Below are 22,696 nucleotides of genomic sequence, written 5' to 3'. Positions count from 1 at the left end.
CTTCTCTTCATGGTCCGTCATTCATTCATGCGTGAGCTTGCGCATTTTTATTAAATTGGCTGTTTATTCTTTCTTTTTTGGCGAAACCTTCCTGTTGGCCCTGGACTGCCTCAGCTCAACCCCTCCCCCCGACCCTTTGACCCCGCATAATTAGGAAAGTTGTTTTGCACTTTGAATTTCTCCCCCTCTCCCTCGCTCGTCCCCGCCCTTCCCCCATCGGCTGACTGTGACTGAGACTACAGACAGCAGGCAAGACAGTCGTGAGTATACGGTGGGTATGTACGCCAGGTTCTCATCATTCTCTGAGTAAACGGTTACCCTGAAAAGGCGTCACTCTAACATCCTGTATGAAATTAAATCTGAAAGTGACTTCTTACCAGCATGATGAATGTAGTAAAAATATTTAGTGTTTCCCTGGAAAACCAGTGTGTGCATGAAAACAAAATAAAATTAATCCTAAAACTTGATAGCCTTACTAAAGGTGACATAGTGCATAAAAACTTGTAGCCATAACTGTGACGTCAGGCCCCTTGGGCGAAGGCACCCTCTTCTTTGAGGAGTGACGGTCAGAAGGTACGTACCGGACAGTCCCTGAGCGGCTAGGGACGAGTCCGTTGGGATCGAAGTATACCGTCCCCCAAGAAAGTGCGATGATCTGGTTGGCCAAAGCTCAGTGACTTACCCGGACAGCAATGATTCGAAATAAACTTCGCCTAGACGCCTAACTTATACACAACAATCAACGTGGCTGGTTTATTCATCAACACTCCTCCAATATTGACGGGGAGACTGTGTGATTACACGTGACTGAATTTCGCCCAGAGCAGCGAAAACCACAATTAACTGTGAGCATCCAGTGCCGGATCAGGGACTTGAGCAAGTCTACGGGGCTTATGCACATGGCGGAGCCTATGCGCCGCGCTTGCTTAACACGCAGCTTATTATGTGCATAACGCCTGCCCCTTGTTGCTGGGCAGAGCGCCATCTATAACTTTGCCCCGAGTCCAGTGACTAGCGCCTTCTGTCTGTGACAATTCTAACAAATAAATTCCACTTGTTTCTAATTATTTGTATTTGAAGGGTTTTTAAGGTAAGTATTTTTCGAGACACATGTATTACGGGACGCACGTAGACTGCTCACCGTCTCTAACTTGTTGATCGAACTCCAAAGAATTTTGGAGCGACAACCAGGTGATCAGACTAGCCTTTTGGAGTCATGTCCGTGTGCACGGAGCCCAAACGTAAATTAGACTCACACTCTTTGCCATTTTGCGTGCGTTTTAGAATTTTATCGTAATCACTTACTTCTCTGATTATTGATGGTAAAATGAATATGAACGCAACACGGTGTATCTTTCAAGTTCAGTACCTTCACACGCTGTATCAGCTCTACCACTCACTATTACTATTAACTCTAAGTCTAAATATTGACTCATGCTCCTGCATCTTTGATCAGTGATTTCATTTCAAAATGAAATTTACATAAGTTTCAAATAACACAATTCAAGCTGTTGTGTTTAATTAAAATGTAAAAAAATCTAAAATAATTGATATTAGATGTTTGGTAACATTACAAACGGTTGCTGCTTATTTGTTTGATGTTGCAATACAATGCAGAATAATTTATAGTATTCAATCTTGGGGTAGTTAATGCATTCCAAAAATATTCGTGGAGCAAGATAGTTATTTTTGCGAGTTTTGGAGCGGCAAACTCACACGAGAATAATCAGAAAAAAATCCAGAAAATTCCAGTTCCAAAATTGCACTTACTTTAATTTACATTTGATGTTATTATTCAAAAAGAATTCCTGAAAGTCTGTTTGATGACAACCCTCTGCGTTTAGGGATGATTTATGGGATATCATTGCCTCTGGGATAAACCTTTCAGAGCTAATTATCAAATTCTATCAGATCTTAGAACTTGATGAATTAATCTTATATCTCACTCCTTCTTAAAATGGTCGCCTCTGCCAATACGACACAGGCTCCGACAACAAAAATAGCAAACAGACGCGTTGATCATGATAACTGAGGCCAGACCTAGACCAATGAAAAGGTAAACATCTAGGAGATTCCTCTGAACGTAATTGAGATCCATGACTGCTGGTCGTAAATGGTCGCCGCCAAACCGTGTGACGTGAAGGATCCAGCGAGCCACGTTGTCTGCCGGTCTGTCAGCATTCTGAAGGTCGCGCAGGATCTTAGAGACACGCTGTGCATTTTCGCGGAATCTGAAAATAAATCAATATGCTGCATCATTTTCATCGTACAAAATATCCACTTAGTGCGTTGACGAAACTGTAAATGGAGAGTTACTGTCAACACATAACAAAAGCGCCATTTTGGTACCTATTAGACCCCTGCCCTCTCATAGCTGCCGGAAGTCAGAATGGACGGGTTTTATGTCGTCACCAAAAATCAACGGAGATATCATTGTGATGAATTTTCTTAGAATCTTGTTTTGCTATGAACTTTTCTTTAATATGCGGAAACTGAAATCTTTTTGGAGTTAAGTGAACTGCGTTACAGGGCACTGGTTCTTGCAATCAATTAATTTCAGCCGAATGTGCACAGCTTCATTACATCGTCGTGTAAATCAGGAAACAATGCTCGTTAATTGTGAAGCTCATTAAACTGAAAGAATTAGGGATAGCTTTACACTTCTCCTAGTGACGAAAGGGCAGAGCAGCGAATCATCCCGATGACTATTCATGAACCGTGCATACCAAAGTGTTTTTGTGAACTTCCCGGCCGGTTTATCACCTGGGAAGGTAGAGTCCTAGCTGTAATCTTACCCAGGCTCGGTCATGACTCTGCAAATGGCCCGGCTCAAAGTCTCCGATTTGAGACCACTGATGTCCAACTTGAGACCAGCGCCTTGTGCCTCTACGCGGACCATGTTATCCATCTGGTCCTCCCAAAGCGGTATACCCACCATAGGCACACCTTCCCACATGGCTTCATACGTGCTGAAAGCACCACCATGGACGACGTACACACGGACATTGACGTGGTCTGTTGAAAAAAACAAACGAGTATGGCGTGCAACTTTGACTGTACTCCGGCATAGAGATATTTGTATTAAAAATACAGATAACTAAGGCTTTAATAAAAAAATTATTTGGTATAATACGATGTTCAAAAGCTGTCAAACTTCCTTGATCGCCTAGAATCCTGCTTCTGCGTAATCAAATTAACGTGTTTTAGATGGGATACGGTTGAGTAATATGTACAGTAAAGGAGTCCCTTTTAGGCCCACATACAATGAGTCGGGCACTCTTTTTAAGATAAGGTCATTTTCGTATTGTGCATTTACATCTGGGAACCAGACAAACGAGATGGTCTTATGTCCCGTGTACATCTAAAAGCTGGAAACGCTATTATAATGAGGAGGCCGGTCTATTTCAGTGTCATTTCAGCGGCGATATGTTCCTACAAGCACGTGTGCGTGTATCTTTTTTTAGAGAAAAAAGGAGGAGGAAAAAACCTCGTACGCAAGTCTCATGAACCGAACAGTTAGTATCATCATCCAACCTAAATCGAGTTCCGCCTCGACACTAGACTTGAAATCAAGCCGTAAGTCCATCATGTTTGTCGTCCATACGCTGTGTCATTTTACAATTTGTGCGAAGCCCATTCACTGTTGCCGGCGATCCATCCAGCATGCCACACCGATTTTGCCCTTCCTCAGGGGCTGTTCACTACCGGGTTACGGTGCACGTCGGCCCAGAACTCCTGTGCCCGCTGTTACAGTTAAACCAGTGCATGAGTTGAATGTTGTGTTTTTCTGATCATGTTTTTACTGTGTTCCGTTGATTGTTTTTATTCTGAGTATATATCAATCTACCCCGAAGGTAATGGAATCGTCCAAAATTGAAAAGTTTTAGCCAGTCATTTGTCTGTCATTCCCGCGTAGACGTAATTCTGCCATTCAGAGAAGGCGTTGGCGAAGTGGGAAAACGCCTTCCCGTCTTACGCAACGGTATTTTCTTCAGGCCTTTGTAATTGTTAAAGCACCCATCGTATTATTTTGAATCAAATTACGCCAGTTGATGAAAAATAGGTGGCATTGTACAATCGGACACAATTAGAATCTTCTGGTGCATGTTGGATTTTTCTTATGTGAGAGAGAGATAGAGAGTCAGAAGTCATTTTGGACTTGCTGGAGAAAGACAGAGGTTGGGAGAGTGACTGTGTGATGAAACACCGGTTTTGACTCCCTAGCATCAGAAATCTGAGCCAGCAGATTTAGCTTTGTTGTGGATCTGTTTTTGACCACTTTGGAAAAGGACGGAAAAATCTGTTTCCGTGAGAATTAGGCAAACTATGGCCTATTAACGACTTCATGGCAACAGTTCAACTCCCAAGACAGTTGTGCAGCAAATTACCTTAAGTGTTGTAAAAGCCTGCCGATGATAAAGTTTTGTCGTAATTGTAGTAGTAAGACTATTAAGCTGATCCTAGAGATCGAGGCTGATGATTTTCAAAAAGATCAAAAGTTTACATTTATGAAAATAAGGATAATGATATACGATTTGTGGTAATTTAGAATTGTGGAGATCGAGGTTGGCAAGGAGACAAATTGGAGCATGATTTCTTCAAAGCTGTTAAGGTGTTGGTTTTATATTTATTGCAGATGGCCTTATGTTGAGACTGGTCCCACTGACTCTACCGATGACTGCTAAGAAACATAGACTGAACTTGCTCTACTTGACCAAGCTTACGTATTACACGAGGAGGTTGGACTACACCCAGCCAATTACTGACTTGATTTAAGTTTACCTCCGCACTTGATTAATAAAGCCTTGAATCCATGCAAATATGTTCAGTGCAATCTTTACATTTGCACAAATCTACAACTGTTCTCTTTGTGGAGCAGATTTCCCATTGAGTGGACTTTATTCAAAACACGAAGGAGTTTGCTTTCCTGCATGTTGCGAGATGTACTCTGCGTCGAGGAGATGCTAAATTTAACAGTTGTAGCCTGTGACTCGGACCTACCAACTGACCCTGGCAATTAAGCTATGAATTATTTTATAGAGTTTTTCATAACGCGCAAAAAATTCCTCCATGCTTCAAAGAGTCAAGATTGCGCTGAGCATAAATAGAAGAGTTGCATCGGATCATGACCAGACATGTCGTGCATAGCCTATCTACCTACATGTACATGATGTTCGTTATTATTGTGCATGAATGCAGCTCAACAAAACAAAACAAAACAGCCCTGTTAAGTGTGCACCCTTAGCCTGCACTACCGACTTTGCCACTTGTCAACCTGACAATTTTACCTGAGACTGAGGCCCTGCTGACAAACCATCCCCCGTATGTGACAACACATCTCCACTCACGATCATAATTGCTAAATCATCCATGACTTTATATTCATTCATAAAAATTTCAAGCTAGTCTCCGAGATATCCATTTTCTTTTGACCTATAGAGGAACCGAGACGACGCATTCATGCATGAAACAATCCGAGTACAAAGCGCGCAATACGAGTAAACACACTAATTTCTTGTTTATATCTGTCGATTGTGGGACACGTCGAAGGGTCACTACTAATTTTCATATATTTGCATTTGGTTCGGCTTATGAAAACATCTGAGCAACGTCTGAAACCGAGTCCCTCCGATGTAGTTTCGAGCGCCTCCAAGTGTCGATCTTTCACCTGCTTGCACGCCTCATCGCTACTAATTGTTTCAGACGTCGACAATTGGCCGTACTTAATTTAAAATTTGCTTCTAATTTGGTTCGGTGTGACTCTAGAACGCCTGTCTGAAACAGGGTAAAGCCGGCCAAGCACATATTTATTCCCTTATTAAAAATATCAGTCTGTTCATAGTAGCGGTTGTCTTGGTGTATGTGGGGTTAGTTATAATCCCTGCTGGGCGGACAGGAGTGGAATGTGTCTGTAAACCCCATCACACAGGTAAGCCTACACTTTTAGCAGCAATTTTGGGCAAGAAAACTTACAGTTTAGCAGCGACTTGTAGGTTTTACGTACAAGCATACAATTTTTAAAATGGTCCCCAAAAGCCACAGAGGACGTTTTCAGAGTGAGTCCACTTCTCAAAATATTACCTAGTCCATAGTCGTGAACTGTGCTGAAATTCAGGCTTGTACGTAAACACCAACATTATTTCCACATATCTGCCTAACTATTATTTTTTTCTGATGTACAGAGTCTCTTTATCAATGCCTGCCACCATATATAAAGTAGTATAATGACATCTTGAATCAAAAGTTTTGAAGATTCCCTGGTTCTACCAGAAATTACTGAAATACATGAGGATCAATATAAATACCCAGGATTTTCATCATTGGCAACCCTTTCGCAACCATGGTGTTGTTTCCTAGCCGGATTCCCGTCAGATTCCCATTTGACTTCCACAGCACGCGATAGGGGAGGGAAGCAAAAGCGTCTGCGAAGATTTGGCCTTGTTCCTGCCCAAGTTTCCTCAAAAGGGAACTGAGGGCGAAGAGCACCACCCCATCTGGTGCTGTATCCAGGAACTTGGCAACATCCTCGTCCATCTGGAAAGTTTGACAGAGAAAAAGTACCATCGCCACCATCACAATTCTGACGTTGCACGCGCATGCGTGGATATCAAAATAGCCCAAGGTTTTATCGCTTCGATCGTGACCTTGTCCATTTTAGCTATTGACTCTTTAATTCAGTTGACCTGTCAACGTTAGGGGGTAAAGTTGGTTCTGACAAGATTGATCATTTTATCATTCTAACTGTAGCATATAACGTTAGGCATCAAACCAGATCCCTCACCATTTAAGTTAGATACCGTACATAATGATGGAGATGTTCTTTTGACTTTTATTTGGATTAACCCTAAAGACCCTTGACGCATTCTTAAAACTCATGCCCAGTCCTCAGAATTATTAAATTCCAATGATGTCTTGGAAATTGTTTCAACTCCATTATTTTGTGGAAATGAGGCATATTGACTTTCTTGCGATGTATCACTTTTTCCTGAAACAGGTAGGTCAATATGTTAACTTCTACCAGTGATGCCCTCACTGCACCGGCCGACATATGCAGTGACAGTTGAAACAATATGGTCATGATACATTACTTATTGAAATGTAATATTCATGGCGAATGTTCTTATAACCAAGTTTCCGATGTTCAATGAATTGATCCTGGAAGAGTTAAACCTACCAACTGTTGTGAGTTAAAGGAAAACTGTGCATTTTATGAAGAAATTCCCCCATTGAATCTCTAGTAAGCTAACGACTCCATTCCCTCCGTGTTCCCCGAAAAAGTTTTATTTCTTACAAGGTGTCCTAGAGTCAGACATAGCAACTACTGGGTCAATTTATTGTTAGCACTATTTCGTCCCGCAAAGTTCGACCAGTTTTCATTTCCGTGGAGTGTATTTATATAAATTATGGCTTCACGAGTGTCACAAGAGAGGTTTAGAAAGTTGCCGATGGTCACCTACCATTTGATTGGAGTTCAATCCGGCATGGTAGAGGACATACTTTATATTGGGCTGCAAAGGTCGAGGAAATTCCAGTCCAAAGCTCCCGTGCATGAAGTACAGCAAAGCTTGTTTGTGTGACTCTAGGGTGCTGATCTCCGGCTTGATGTTATACTTGTCCTTCAACTTATCATATCTAACGAAGTTAGCGCTGTCGAGTTGAAAATGCACGATGTTGAAGTAGAAGTGACCTAGGACGTTTTTGAGTCGCTGAAGGAATGTCATTCTGTCAGTAAGTCCCATGACACGCTCTGGTATATAAGACGGATCGACAGGCAATCCAGTCCTGGGTGCAAACAGAATGATTGGACTGTTAACAGGCAGTCTAGCTTTTGTCTGCGTTATGAAATATTTGATCTCTCCAGTGCCAACGTAGCAACGTAGTTTAGCTCAGCCTAAAACGCATCGGGTATTTAATCTCTTTGATATCTTTCTTGCCCCTTACCACCCCGCCATTTTTTTTCAGAATGTGACTGAACCCACTGAGTTTCTAGACTACCGTGTGTCGATAGAGCTGGGTATGCCAAACATTGGTGATCCTGCAGAATTTAATAATAAAATTTATAAAATTGCGAGTACTGGGTTGTTTACTGCCTTTTTAAGATCTTTACTTTAGTGTTATGGTTCCTCTAATAATGTCTGTTTCTGACAATCCTGACTGACTTTCCTGTGTTCCACTAATTTCGTTCTTTTCCCTCTTTCCTCTCATTAATTCTTCTTGGAAGTCATCAGTTTTCTTCTACTGTGGTCCCTTATCCCTTATTTCATTTTTCACGCACCGTTACGTTTGTCCTTGTTCTTTCTAGGCATGCCTAGATTTGTTAAAGTTGCCACCTGTAAAATTGCAGGTTGGGACGTGGATGAATCAGTCTAGTCGAACTCTCGATCCACTAGGCAAGTGTTCATACAGTAGGAGAATCTTAGACACTTGGTGGCGGTAAACTGACTTGTCCTTTTTGTGGTTTTGTTTTTTCTTTTTTTTTTGTTTCATTACACAACTGTCTTGGGATACACCAGGTATTTTCCTATGGGAAAATGGTTTTATCACCAGTCTTGACAAGAGAATAGTCTTCACACCTCGTAGAAGCTTAACCTGTTGAAATGTTGGAGTTACCCAGAGTCACGATTACAGCCTTTATATATAAACACAAAAGAAAAAGGGGAAAAAAAGAGATTTGCGACGGACCCATATTGATTTTTTTGAGCATGTGCATAAAAGGCTAAAATATGACGCAAACAACGTTGCATTGGTAACGTGGGACCAGTATGTTTACCGTCACCAAATCTCAAAAGTCTCTCATAAAGACCACGCACAATAAAGCACTTCATGCTTCATTACTCTTGGACAAGTACATTATTTTTTTATTCCTACGTATCTTTGCCCTCCCTCCTTCCCCGCCCTCTGATTTTGTAAATGACTTTCCAAACAATGAGGGGTTTTTTGTTTGTTTTTAGCTACTTCGTATACACTCTTTTGACACTGTCCCCTATCCGAGAATGCGTCTATTTCTTCTGAGACATTTGTTTCTATAGTTATTATTTTCTACAGCGTGACGTGAAGTAGTTAATCTTTCTGGTTCCAACATACAACACTGACATTAAATGACATTTCAGTGGAAATACTGGTATTTGAATTTAACACGCATTAACGTTAAAAAACAAAATGATAAAGTTTTGAAAGAGACGTACCATCCTGCATGTTTTGTAGGAATCGCAAAGAAGACAGAGTTCAGGACGAATGGGATGTCTAAAGCCTGCGCCAACATCGGGCTGCAAGGTATGTAGTCATCTCCAACAAGCATGTCAAATTTTTCTTCTTGCAAACGTTTCATGGTTGCTGAATCGGAGAACAGGTCGTCACATTCTTGCAGATACATATCTCTGATTTTCAACTTGTCGCGCATGTCTTTTTCTAATAACCATCGGAAACCAAGGAAATTCAACTGCCCTGCCAGGCCTGCTTCAGACATATTGTCGTTCACGGTATCCCTGTCTTGTTTGGTATAGGACGAGTTGAAGACGACCAAAGACAAGTCAGCATCTTTTTGCACTAAACTTGTAGGATTTGAGCTGCTCACTACGGAGACAACGTGATGACCTTTGCGGGCTAATGCTCGGCCTGACTCGACAAGGTTGATGTAGTGGCTTCCTGCGACAATAGAAGCGAAATACAGGAATTTGTACTTTTCCCCGCCCTTTGTATTCCCCGCATCGCTGCTGCAAGCTGGCAAAGCGAACGAGGAGAACAAAATCGAAAGAAATAAAAATAAAAGCGACATTGTCAGCGATTAATCCGTCTGAGAAATGAAGAAAAGAAAACACAGGTGAAAATGCACGAAATTATTTATGAAACTGGACTTGATAAACTATTATAAGCACATGTGCCCTTGGCTGACCTTCCAATAATAGCCGTTATCAGTTGGTGCATTTATTTTTAGGTTTTATCTATCTGAAATATTTATTCGCCAGTCTGTGCGAATTATTTCCAATTGTGAGGAAAGTCACCTCACCTAAACTTAAACTATCTACCTTGGCCCTTCCGTTTGACGAACAATATAAGGTCCAAGGGTTACGGGTCGTTTTGACGCACACCACCGATTAGAAATTGAGTTAATGACCCGGTCGACTGACACAACAATGTTCAGATACAAGGGTACAGTCCACAGTGTAAAATTAGCACTCTTCAGGGCTCAATAACATGCACAACAACATCCCTGAGACTTCTGAAACACAAATTAAATCACTGTCTGGTCCTTAATTCTTACAATTTTTTGTGGGTTAACCAATTACATTTTCAATTATTCCCACAAAACAAAATCACCTCCAGAAAAGTGAGTTTTCCGGAGTCTGATTGCAGCCATTTTTCAAGTGGCAATCTTCAACTTTCTCAGGCACCTATTACCATTTTCCAACTGTAGCTTGTTGCCATTCGATCTGCTCTTATATGAAAGACCTGGGGAGTTGATCCTGGCAACGATTTAGACAATGTCACCATTTTGGGGGCCAAACAATCTTCTCTTTCAAGGGGGCACTAATAAGCTTGCCAGAAATTCTCACTTGAATTAGTGGACTAAATTCTTTATAAACATCCATTTTTCACTGTTTGACACCAAACAACACTGAATGGTTGAGAATGCATCAGAAACTTTGATTCCAGAGACAAATGGAAAAAAATCATCTAATGGCTGTATATGGGGAGAAAATGCTCAAGGTCAGCCAATAGCAAATGTGCACAAACTACTGCAGACCGCCTAGGCCTATACTGCAAACACAATTGCAGTAAGTATCTGAAAATAACACTTTTTCACACGAGCAGCTTCAACTAGCTGTTCCTACTGTACTTAACCATCTATAATTGAACCAGACCCCCCCCCGGTTAGGGTTGGCTTCTGTTAGGGTTAGCCTCTACTGGGTTTAAGCTCTGTTAGGGTTGGAATCCAACTTTTCTAGGCTATACTTAGTCCATCTTAATCAAATAATTCTTAAAACTGACACACAAGCAATTACAAAGCTACATGTTCCAGAAGTACATGTACATGCCATAATATAATTCTCATGCTAATATTTGGATAATCATTATGCCCGACAATCCAGTATTTGTGCTTACTCATAATCCATAAAACTGTTATCCATGGCTTGTTGTGGTCTCTACTAGGACCAACGTAAAAAAGAAGAATAATTTTTAAAACCCAGCCGCCACTGCTGCCTGGACGCCACCATTTTGAAATCTATAAACACCCATTTTTCGCCGTTTGACACCAAACAACGTTGATTGGTTGAGAATGCATCAAAACCTCAATTCCAGAGAGAAAATTTTAAAAATCGCGTAATGGCTATATATCGGGAGAAATGCTCAAGGTCAGATGTTCCAGTGACCCACATCAAAACATTAAACAGTGCCCTCAATAGTTAAGAAGCTCCACATGTTTTGTCAGCCATTTTCGGTAATGTTTTCCTGTGAAGAAATCCTGACCATAATGTGATTAGTTTGCAGCCTACACAGAGAAACTCTCATAACCGAAGTTCAAATAATATCTTAGAGGAGTTTGCCAAAGAAGTAAGTTTGCTTCTGAGTGTTTTCTTGAAGGATTTCTTGAGATTTTGGACCATTAAACCTTGCATAATGTTTAACGTTAGATTTAGCAAGTATTTACATTGTAGCATGTACTGAGATGAGGCCAATTCATACGTGAGATTTATCTCACCGGAGATTTAGGTCCAAGTAAGCGTTATGAATATATTGAAGTTAGCTGTTTCACTGAAGTCACCAAAGTCAGTTTTATCATCTTAGTTTAGCTTGGTTGAATGTTATGAGCAAATGTCAGTTAATTAAGCTGTAAATTTGAAGAACTGATAAGTGCAGTATGTAGTATATGTGTAACAAGCTTTTGAAAGGCAAGATAATATGCACACTGTCATACATAACTTTGCCAGTTTATTGACTACTCCCAATCAGATTTTGTAAACCTCTTTTGAAGTTTAGTTATTCTAGGAAACTCAACATTGACAACAACTGTTGATAATTTTGTCCTTTCCAGGTCGAATAAATGCGTCTAAGTAAGCCATATCCGATAAGCAAATTTTCCTCTGAGTCCGATCAATTTGCTTGCACTTCTGAAGATCCATCAGCCAATAGCAAATGTGCACAAACTACTTGTAGTGACGGCGCTAACAGGCCAGTGGGGGCGCTAGTGTGGCTCTAAGGGACCGTGCCGGTCCCTGCCGGGTAGCATTGGGCTCACCCCTGCGCGCGGCACCAGGGCAGTAGCATTTTGGGGATATTCCGTTACCTCAGGGTTCTTTCGCGCCAGTTCTAGCAGACATGATTCTGGTGTGATTTGATCCAGTGCTAATGTGAGAGGAGATCCAGACTTGCTTGTACTTTTGTATTCTACAAACTCCGTGTGTGTTCACCGGTTTTGAGGAGTAATAAAGGCCAGAAGCGACTGGACCGGAAGACAAGCGTTTGTGCCCCTCTTTCATACGTGTGCAAAACTCACTAAAAAAGCGGCGACTTTACACTGGTGGCAGCTTGGCACGTCTGAAGCGAAGATGAGGGTAATTTGTTCTCGTTGGCTTTAGGCCTCCGGGTTATAATGGATATGTGTGATACTGTGAAGAAGTGACAAGGTTCACTTGGAAAGGGAGGCGTGGCTCAAAAGGGTAACACAACGAAACTATGGCAGCGATTAAACTGATGAACAGGATGGTTTAATGAAGAAATTGTCTGTTTATTATACCAAGATAATTAGAAACAGGGGGTAGTGACTTGCAACTGGCCACAATACCGTAGCAATCTTGGGGAAACTGTGATTTGTGAACGGAATGGTAGAGCTGAAACCAGTGATGAAGTCTTGGAAATATATGGAACAGGAAACCTTGGTGACTGGGGAATAAACAGAAATAAATACTAATAAATTAGCTGGAATGCACGTAAATGTGCCCACTAGACGACAACATAATTGTACATGTAACGTTGAAACAATCGTCCCCGATTAAGGCTAAGGTTTTTACTCCAAACTCCTCTATTTAACATAATAACACAGTAATCACTATATGATCTTATACTTTAAACATTGGAGAACATATGGCTGCACTCACAATTGTCAGTAACGCACGGTAAGGGCAAATCTGGAGATATTTTGATTGGAAATGTGCTTGGTAAACCTGATTTTAGAACGGAATGTACGGTGCAAGAATGAGCAAACTACTGAGGGCGTCCTACCAACTATTGCGCGGTCAGTAGACATTGAGGGACTTTCTTACAGATACAGAAAGTGGGAGCTCGGATCTCTTTTTGAAAGAAAAAAAGTGTCTCAGGACGAAAGCACGATGCTGGAGGAATTAATCCTTCTTGATGGAGGAAAAACAACGCAGGTTCCTGAAATTCCTAGCTTTTGTGAGGGGGGCCCTAACGCCGTGGAAATTGGCCTCAGAAGTGGTCGGCGCTGCACGGTGTCTGACCAAGCCTTGCAGTTGGAAGTGGCGGGGGAGGGAGGCCCTTCTCGGGGCCCGACGGCAGCGATTACGCATAACCCAACAAAATGGACCAGGATAGGCCTAGATGAGAATTTGTAAAGACCCTCGGGGGCCACCTCGACAGTGGCACGGAAAGTGGCTTGCACCGTGCGGTGCCTGGACGGACCGTGTTGCTAGAAGTGTCGGGGTGAGGCTTTACTTGGGGCCTGATAACAAGGAACACAGTGGGCTTAGGGGCAGGTTAGTAGGGACTCCCGGGGGCCACCTTGCTGCAGATGGCGGCATGGGAAATGATGTGCACCGTACGGTGTCTGAACAGACCGTGTCGCTGCAAGTGATGGAAGGGGAACCCTGCGCGGGGCTGACATGTACAATACCATCCCATATACTGTGCCTGGTATGCGAGGGCCTCGTGCCAAGGCCCGGCAGGTTCGCAACTGACTCACAATATTTGGGATTAGGGGGGGACTGCGCTGATACACGTACTGATTGTGGGTGTGTCCACGCCGGATTCCTCACAAGCCCACACGCAAAAATGTGAGGCGCCGTTAGCCCATCCGTATTTGTGGGCTGCGGGTAGGTCTGCGTCGGATCCTTCATCGGCCCATGCGCGGGTACTCGGGGTGCCGTTGACTCATCCGTGTCAGCGGGCTGCGAGCGGGTCTGTGTCGGATTCCTCGCCGGCCCATGCGCGGGTACTCGAAGCGCCGTTGACTCATCCATATGAGTGTGCTACTAGTGGATCCACGTGGGATCTCTCGCTGGCCCCTGGGCGGACACTCGGGATGCAATCAACCCATCCCTGCCAATATGCCACAAGTGAGTCCATGTCGGACCACGTGCGAGCTTATGCGCAGATACCTGAGATGAGGCCTGTTGGGCGATGGTGTGGGCGACCCACACATTCGCGATTGGGATAAAGCCAAACCTGCTGCTGCGACAAGAGGGGAATGGGGGCTTGACTCCCGACTGGGGAGACACATGAAAGAGTGCTGCTTGAGCCGGCCACCCAAGTGCAGGACCCGGCTACTGGTATTCCGGGCCTAATGCCCTAAAGCAACCCATGACGGCGAGTCGACGATATACGATGTTGCCCGACAAATTCGACGGAAGTTCGTCTTTGGCTGATTGCCTGGTTCATTTTGAGAGTGTTGCAATCATAAAACACTGGAGCGGCCCCTGCTTGGAGGAGGGGGGGCGGTACCAAAATGAAGTGCTATGGCTGTCACGAGTTTTGCAACATAAGGAGGGATTGCCCAAGGCCGAACAGGTAGCCGGCTGATGCTCGACGACAAGACAGGGGGCCCCGCCCGAGGAGCGAGTGAGGGCCAGCCGCCCCGGATGGGGATGGCCGGCCGGGGATTGCTGAAGAGGTGCCTGGCAACCTTCGCTTGGCCAACCTCTTACAGCCTTTGGGATTCAGAGCGGTCTTTACCAATTTATGACAATGCCCTTTTGGCTATGCAACGCCCCGGCCACGTTTGAGCGCCTCATGGAGAGAGGAGAGGGTTGCAGTAGCAAGTAGCAGTAGTCTACCTGGATGACGTCATCGTGTGGGGAAGGATTTTGATGAACATTTCCAGGGACTGGCCACCGTCCTAGAGAGGTTCCGGGAAACAGGGCTGAAACTAATGCCCAGAAAGTGCAACTTGTTAGAGCGAGAGGTGTCTTTCTGTAGGCCTACAGGCCATTGGGTGTCCGCAGGGGGCGTGAAGACTGATCCGGAAAAGATTGGAGCTATTCGGGATTGGTCCTCTCCAGCAAACCTCACCCAGATCCACAGCTTCTTCGCCTCATATTACAGGCGGTGTATCACCAAGTTTGCCGAGATTGCTCGCCCCTTCCACGCCTTGACAAACAAGAACCAAAGGCAGTTCAGGTGGACCAGTGCCTGCCAATCGGCCTTTGAACATCTCAAGGACGCATTGGCTACTGCACCAATGGAGCTCCATTATCCTGACACAAATCGAGGTAGAGACGTAGCAGAGCAAATTGTTCTGGTACGCGTTGGACAGTAGCAAGGCGGGCCCAATGCGTTTTTGGGAGAGAAGGCCTAGTGTTCGCAGGCAAATGTTTTGCACTGGTGTTTCTATTGGATTGGGTTTCATCTTCTTCTATAATATAGAAATTATAATTTTAAAAAAGGTATTCTATTTCAATGTGGTCGACTATAATGTGGTCCTATATAGTGGCTCCAAAAATGGGGTTGGGTAGGATATTTTTGGTTGGTTGGAAGTTTTGGTTGGGTGAAATACTTTTGGTTGGTTGGGATATTTTGGGCTGGGTGAAATATTTTTGGTTGGTTGGGCAGAATAGTTTGGGCTGGGCAGGAATTTTTGGGCTGGGTAGAGTATTTTTGGGCGGGGTAGGAATTGTTGGGTTGGGTAGGATATTTTTGGGCTGGGTTTAGATATTTTCAGATTGCCGAAGGTGAAATGGCTTTATAAAATTTTTCAAATTACCGTATTCATTGATTATAGGTTCATTTATGTAACGGGTTTTACCCCTTATAGCAACGTATATTAATAAGCTCTGTATATTCAGTGCTTGTCCGAGAGCTGGAGGAAAAAATCCCCCCCAAGCTTACTCGGGTGGGACTCGAACCCATGACCTTCTGCGCACTAGTGGAGATGTCTTAAGCAGGAGGGCGTGGGTTCAAGTCCCACCCAAGTAAGCTTGTGAGGTTTTCTCGCAAGCTCTCGGTCAAGCACTGAGCATACAGTGTTTATTAATATACGTCTGGTAAGGGCAAAACCTGTTATATATATTAACAACTCCCCAGCGCAAAAAAATACATCTTGAAGATTATAGGTTTATTCCATATGTTTATTTATCCGTTGATAAAGGATTCTCTAATCCATGTGTTTTTAACAGTTCAAATACAATTACATATAATATACACCTAGTTCGAGTTCGAGCCAGGGTTGCTGGTGTCGGCCTGAGCATATAGGCAATTAAGTCCCCCCCCCCAAGTCTCGAGCTGCTGTCAAAAAACTATACAGTGCACATTCAAGTACAGGTACATAAACGACACCAATAACAATATCCATCAGCATTATGTACATGCAGTTGTATTCATCCTTAATTGAAACTACTATCCAGACCACAAGCTCAGGCTTGGCCTTCACTTAAGTTACAATAGGCCTACCCATGCATTGGCAAGGATAAAGCTCGAACATTTTAGGCAGTAGAGATTATTGTTGTATAAGTCTACCCTGTTGTGTTGTATTATTACGAAGATTGCATTTGCTTGTGTGGTCAAGACTTATCCATTATAAGCCATGGGTAGATTATTTATTTAGACTTGAGGGTTACCCTGATCACTGTGAGGGTTACCTGGTTATCCTGAGGGTTACCCTGATCGCTGTGAGGTTTATCCTGATCACCGTGAGGGTTATTCTGGTGTAGGTTAAGGACAAGGCTGATTAATCACGTTCGTGGTGCAGTTGACCACGTAGGACTACCTCCCCGTGAGGATACTTTTGTATTTAGTTAATTGCTGTTGTATATAACGGATAACCGAGCACTGACATTGAATAAACCAATCATATAATTGCCTTAGAAATCACTGGTCACCGTGAGATTTAGTCAGTCCTGTTTCACTTGTATTGACATTAAGTGTAATCTTTATTGACATTGAGATCAATTACCTAATCACAGAGCGGTGGTGAACTTCCACCAAACGAACAGTCCCTAAGGCATAGTCCACCGTTCGTTAACTGATATCCGCCTTGCGTTTGGATAGCCGCTCATTTTTGCGTAAAGTTAAATAAATATATTTGTGGGGTTAGGCCAGGTCAATTCCATCTCCGATCAGGCCAGTCTGCTGGTCCGCCACAAAAAGGTGTCAGCTGTCCCGCCACATTACTTTCTGTCAATAAGTAACCTTGAAATAACACTTAACAGGCAGTCAGCAGTGCTAACTAACTAACTTGGACCCTACCATTCGCTTTCATAATACCTTAACATCGGTCTTTAACGGACGATTGTAGAATTTTTGCCTTGATTGAAAGGAAATTCTTTTTAAAAATGAGAAAACGTTTGTACCGTAAAAACATTTTCTAGTCATTTGAACTTGGCATGTTTCAGGGGTGACTGGGAGGAGGGCTTCGTTCCATCTAAACCCAGTCATTTCTTGAATACCTGTTTTTACAGTTTGATGGCATTTATGTCGCCTATAGAGGCTATTAATTTATTTTACAGAATTCAGCATGAAAATGGAATAAAATGAATAGTACATGTAGCCTTTGTAGGCCTCCTGGAAGTTGCATTCTTGGCATCATTTTACATGTTTATGCTATGCAGGCTGTAATGGACGGTCTCTGAAGGCCTACAAGAATCTTGGTGCATACAAGTTTTTCAAGGCAGGATGGGTGAGGAGCTTAATGGTTTGTTTAAGGAAGGACAAATTCTTCATTTTGTCCAAGGTGCGTGTACAAGTTTTATTTAGTAGTTTAAAGAAAGATTGAGTTTTGTGTTGCATGATTTTGTTTAGTTTACATCCTAACTGCCAACACTGCCGCATGCAGTCAAGAGACAAATATAAACTGAGATTGTGCTTGGAGCCTGGAAGTATGACTGCTGGAAGCTTTATTAGCTATCCGACAAGCAGACATATACGTAGTAGGCCTATCTCTAAAAAAATCTTTATCCTAAAATACTGAATACTATTGAAGTCTCATTTTGAACAGGTGCCACATTCCCAAAATCTATCCAAGAAACCACTGGAGGTATGGGTGGTTAGTGAAAAGAACGGTGTTGTGGTGACTGGACACTGCAATTGCGTGACGGGTCTAGGCGAAGCTTGTTCACATGTTGCTGCTACACTTTTCGCAGTTGATAGCTGTAAGTCTAAGTGAAATAAGTAACTGATTTGGGTAAAACAAAACTACTTTAAAATTAATACTTTTATGATTAGTGTCAGTGTTAAGATGGAAAGCTTGCGGTAAACACCATGCAATATCTCTTTTTTGAGTCTGTGTGGTTCTGATAAGAACCGGAGAGGCTCACCACACAGACTCAAAAAAGAGATATTGCATGGTGTTTACCGCAAGCTTTCCATCTTACTTGTCTGTCACCATGAATAGCTTGAAATCCCATCAGTGTCAGTGTTTACAAATTATGTCAAGTTTATAGGATGGCTATATACCTTAGACGGTTATAATTGGGGGGATGTTGCACTCTTCAAATGCAATTAGGGTACTCATGGAGGCGATTGGAAACATTTATTTAATTAATGATTTAATCATTTTTGTACAAGCAGTGGTGAGAATGAAACAAGACACATCTTGCACATCCCGTCCAAATTCATGGATCAAACCACTACAAACCAATCAGCAAAAGTCACACCGTGTTTGGCTGCAGAGATGGATTTTTCCAGTAATATAAATAGATGCCAGGTAAATATATTGCTGTATCTCTTTTCACACTGTTTCATGCATTTTTCAATGACTTTTTAGAATTTAACTGTTGAGAAAAATGAACAAATTTATTTATAGGTAATTTGGAAAAAGAAACGAGGCGTCAAGAGACGTGCTTCCACTCCCAGGACAACAGAAGAATAGAAGAAAACATTATACGATGAATTGAGTGCTTCAGGTTTGTTTTGTAAAATAAACGCAGTTGTGTCTTTACTTTAGTAAAGAATTGCGATTGGTTGGGATTTGACCTTTATAAAGCAAAGGGTTTTGGGGACTCATTAAAATTTTCATGTCTCATGGCAGGGGTCAAAAGTGCTATACTCTCTGTTATGCCAGAGTACAACCAGAGTTTGATACCGTGTGCATCACATGGACTCCCAGCTCCTCTGACTGGATTGTATGACGCTGCTACCTTGGAGATGACCATTCCGATCCAGAGCTATTAGACAAATGTTCTGAAAATCTGACAACCATGGCATGGAGGAATTTACATATTTCCATCGTTCGGTAAGCAAGACAGTCCTATTAATTGGAATGTGTTGTAAACCTTGCTTTCATAGGTTGAGGCTATTGAGTCACTAACAAGGTCACAGGAAGCTAGTAAACTTTGGTTTCAGCAAAGACGAGGAAGGATGACAGCATCTAGAATGAAGGCTGCAGTAAGAACTGATCCAGCTATGCCATCACCGTTGTTGATCTAGTCCATCTGCTACCCTGAGAACTACAAGTTTGCAACAAAGGCTACAAGGTGAGATTGACTTCTGCCATATCAGCAACATGCATACATTAAGTTCAGATTATTTTTCATCGAGGTTGAATTTTTTGTCTGAAAAGCACATAAACATCTCACGACCAATTTTAAAATGCATGTGCAAGTTTGGTCATCTCGTTTCTCACAAGCATTGAAATAGTGTCCATTTGATAATAATTAATTATTCCATATTTTGAAGTAGAAATACTCTTTTCTTATGTTTGTGTAGGTGGGGATGTGAGCATGAGGAAGAAGCACGTAACAAATACCGGAATCACATGAAAAACTGTCATTCAGGATTCACTGTTTCAAGAGCAGGGTTATTTGTTAGTCCAGAGTATCCTTATTTAGGTGCCTCGCCAGATGGGCTTGTATCTTGTAAATGCTGTGGAGAAGGAGTACTAGAAATCAAGTGTCCACTATGCCTAGAAAGGAAGTGTATCCAAGAACAGGTTGTTAATAAGGGAGACCAGTTTTGTCTCTCAAGCAATGAGGCTGGAGATCAGTACCTTAATCACGATCATGCATATTTTTTTCAAGTCCAGTCCCAAAGTCACATTTCAAGGAGGTCATATTGTGACTTTGTTGTTTGGGGCCCCAAGTCATTACACATAGAAAGAATCTACCCAGACGGTGATTTGTGGAGTGAATGTGTAAGACGGTCGAGATGTACTTGCATGGAGTTCTATTAGAACTTGTTGCCAAATTATTTAAAAAATTCCCAGGACACAGCAAAGAACTTCTTGTTGAAAAGGGCATAAACTTCACCAATGTATTTTGCTACTGCAGGAGAAAGGAAGAGGGTACAATGCTCAGGTGTGACTCCACGTCATGTAAATTTGAGAAGTTTCACCTAGCATGCTTAGGATTGAAAACGCAACCCCAGAAGAAAAAGTGGTTGCGCCCACTTGTAGAACTTTGCAAAGTCATCAGAGACATAACAGCTAGGTTCACAATTCATTGATGTGAAAAGGATCCAGCATACGTGTACAGTGAACATGAATTATTTTACATAGGCCTTAATAATCCGATTTACTATCTACAGATTCTGACTTGAAAATGACACAGGAAATAAACCACATGATTACAGGCTATACATCTTAGGTATAGTTCAGTTTATTTAACTTACTGTCTCCAAAAACATAATTCACATAAATTTACTTTTAAGCCATAATTCAATAGCTTTATTTGTTAGTATTCTTAGATCTATTTTCTTGATACATTAGTCAATTTGAATCTTTGAAATGGAGCAATTCAGCTTGTTCTTGCACTGCAAATAATTTTCATGTTCTTACTCTATACCATGACTCCTCGAGTTGTTCCGAATTTCATGAAGTGAAAAGCCAGATTTTTAACCAAAAAAATTGTACACTTTTGCCTTTATGCTACAGTGGTCTCTTGTAAACTTGGGTTATGTTGGCTTGTAATTATTTAATTGGAAGACCAAAATATTCTAAATAAAAGGAACAACCGATTCGCATATATTGACTAAGCCACATGCCACTCTGACTATTTTGTCCAGTGTTGTTACCTTACTGTCTTGATCAGATTGCAACAGTGGGATTAGAATTGTGCTTTCAAGAATGGGATATTTTGTTCTTAACTTACCAATAACTCGTTCAATATGGATTCTTATGGAGGCTAAATTCCTGGTTTTGCTGACTTCTTCCTGACTAAGTTGAGTTCTACCCTTGGTGAAAGATGGAATTTCCAACTTTGCCCCATTGCTAGCAATGACATCTTCAATGTTAAAACTTCTGTCGGCCAACACTGTGTCACCTGGCCAAAGTAAGTTTAAATAACCATACTGTTCTGTTAAAAACGTATCGCTTGTGCGACCACTCCAACATTTACAAACAAAATTGATGCAACCTTGCGGAGACATTGAAATTAAATACTTAACAGTATTATGAGATTTATAATTGGAATAGGTTTTGGATTTTTTGCATCCAAGTTTGAGGGTCTGTCTATGAAAATTTCACAACAATCAATAATAGACACACATTTTGGAAATGTTTCTTTAAAAATTATAGGCAGATGTTTTTGGAGCAGAGGTCTCTCAGCCCGGAATACTGTCAAAGGAACAAATTTTTCATTTAAAACATTTATAACATCTGAAAATACTCTTACATCAGTGCTGTTGTGAACTCTAAAAACAATAGACAAATACTGAACTGCGGCATTTACATGTAATGGCATGAGAGTCAACAAAAGCTGCTGAAATGGAGACAATGAACAGTTGGCATGTCTGTTAAGATTTGGGAGAATAAGATTTAAGATGGCCATAAACAAACTGAAGTGAGGAAGGCCAGCATATACACAAAGTTTCTCTTGGTTAGTTTGAAACGATTCTGGTCCCAATTCGAAGTCTGCTGTTGTTGGTTTTTTTTTTGAAGATTGTGTTTTTCTGTCAGCAACTGCCTGTTGGTACTCTCTAGACCTTCGATGTCACTTGCTGTGAGATGAGTCTGTGTTTGTGTTGCTTTTACACAATCATCTGCAGTTTGAATGGTAGAATTAGGATCTACATTGGCCGCACCAGTGTCTAATGCTCCAAGTTTTATCAGACCTGATGCTGAAATTGATCTCCTCACCTGAAGCATAAATCAAGGAGAGATGCACTCTCAAGTCTTTATTCTGTGGTGAAATATAGCTAATGTAATTTACAGATACATGTTTGGTTGGGTAGGTTCTGTGGCACGTTCAGCAGTATTTGTGCCATTAACATCAAGGCTGCTTCTCAGTGTGAGGTAACATCAGAGCTCAGTAATGTAAGGTCTGGCCAGGTTGAAAGTTGCATGATACGTACTCACACAGACATATGTGAGAACCTCTAAAGAACTTAAGCTACGTGTAGGATGTACATGTCAAGCAAGCACATACAAAAAGGATTCATTTTAAAGTGAAAGCCTTTTTCAAATGAGGAGACATTGACAGTATTCATGGTTCTTTTGCATCCATAAGTAGAGACAGTTTGTTAACTAGACCTTGTCTCAGCAATATTTGAAATACGTGTAATATCACCAAAAAAACAAAATAAACTTGCACCT

General features: G+C 41.9%; 1 protein-coding gene and 2 long non-coding RNA genes across 3 annotated transcripts; 2 read left to right on the top strand and 1 right to left on the bottom strand.

The window, feature by feature from the left end:
* Positions 1–1,733: 1,733 nt before the first annotated feature.
* LOC110985414 (UDP-glucuronosyltransferase 2B31-like) lies at positions 1,734–9,775 on the bottom strand. The gene is made up of 5 exons (XM_087141548.1): positions 9,186–9,775; positions 7,458–7,782; positions 6,306–6,534; positions 2,796–3,015; positions 1,734–2,231 (listed from the first exon to the last, which is right to left on the bottom strand). Exons 1-5 carry the CDS (start codon positions 9,773–9,775, stop codon positions 1,943–1,945), a joined length of 1,653 nt encoding a protein of 550 aa, XP_086997674.1. The 3' UTR covers positions 1,734–1,942.
* Positions 9,165–12,076, top strand: LOC147798264 (uncharacterized). The gene is made up of 2 exons (XR_015426525.1): positions 9,165–9,273; positions 9,504–12,076. It is a non-coding gene; the product is annotated as an uncharacterized LOC147798264 (long non-coding RNA).
* A 5,638-nt stretch (positions 12,077–17,714) lies between these two features.
* Positions 17,715–21,049, top strand: LOC147798263 (uncharacterized). Its single transcript, XR_015426455.1, has 6 exons — positions 17,715–17,902; positions 18,167–18,320; positions 18,739–18,874; positions 18,974–19,073; positions 19,456–19,643; positions 19,876–21,049. It is a non-coding gene; the product is annotated as an uncharacterized LOC147798263 (long non-coding RNA).
* The last annotated feature ends 1,647 nt before the right edge of the window (positions 21,050–22,696 follow it).

The sequence above is a fragment of the Acanthaster planci genome, linkage group LG09 (genome assembly GCF_054643075.1).
Source record: "Acanthaster planci isolate LZ-2023a linkage group LG09, COTS_SCS, whole genome shotgun sequence".
Taxonomy (NCBI): Eukaryota; Metazoa; Echinodermata; class Asteroidea; order Valvatida; family Acanthasteridae; genus Acanthaster; species Acanthaster planci.
The sequence above is the reverse complement of the archived record's forward strand: the minus strand, read 5'-3'. Positions and strand labels throughout refer to the sequence as shown.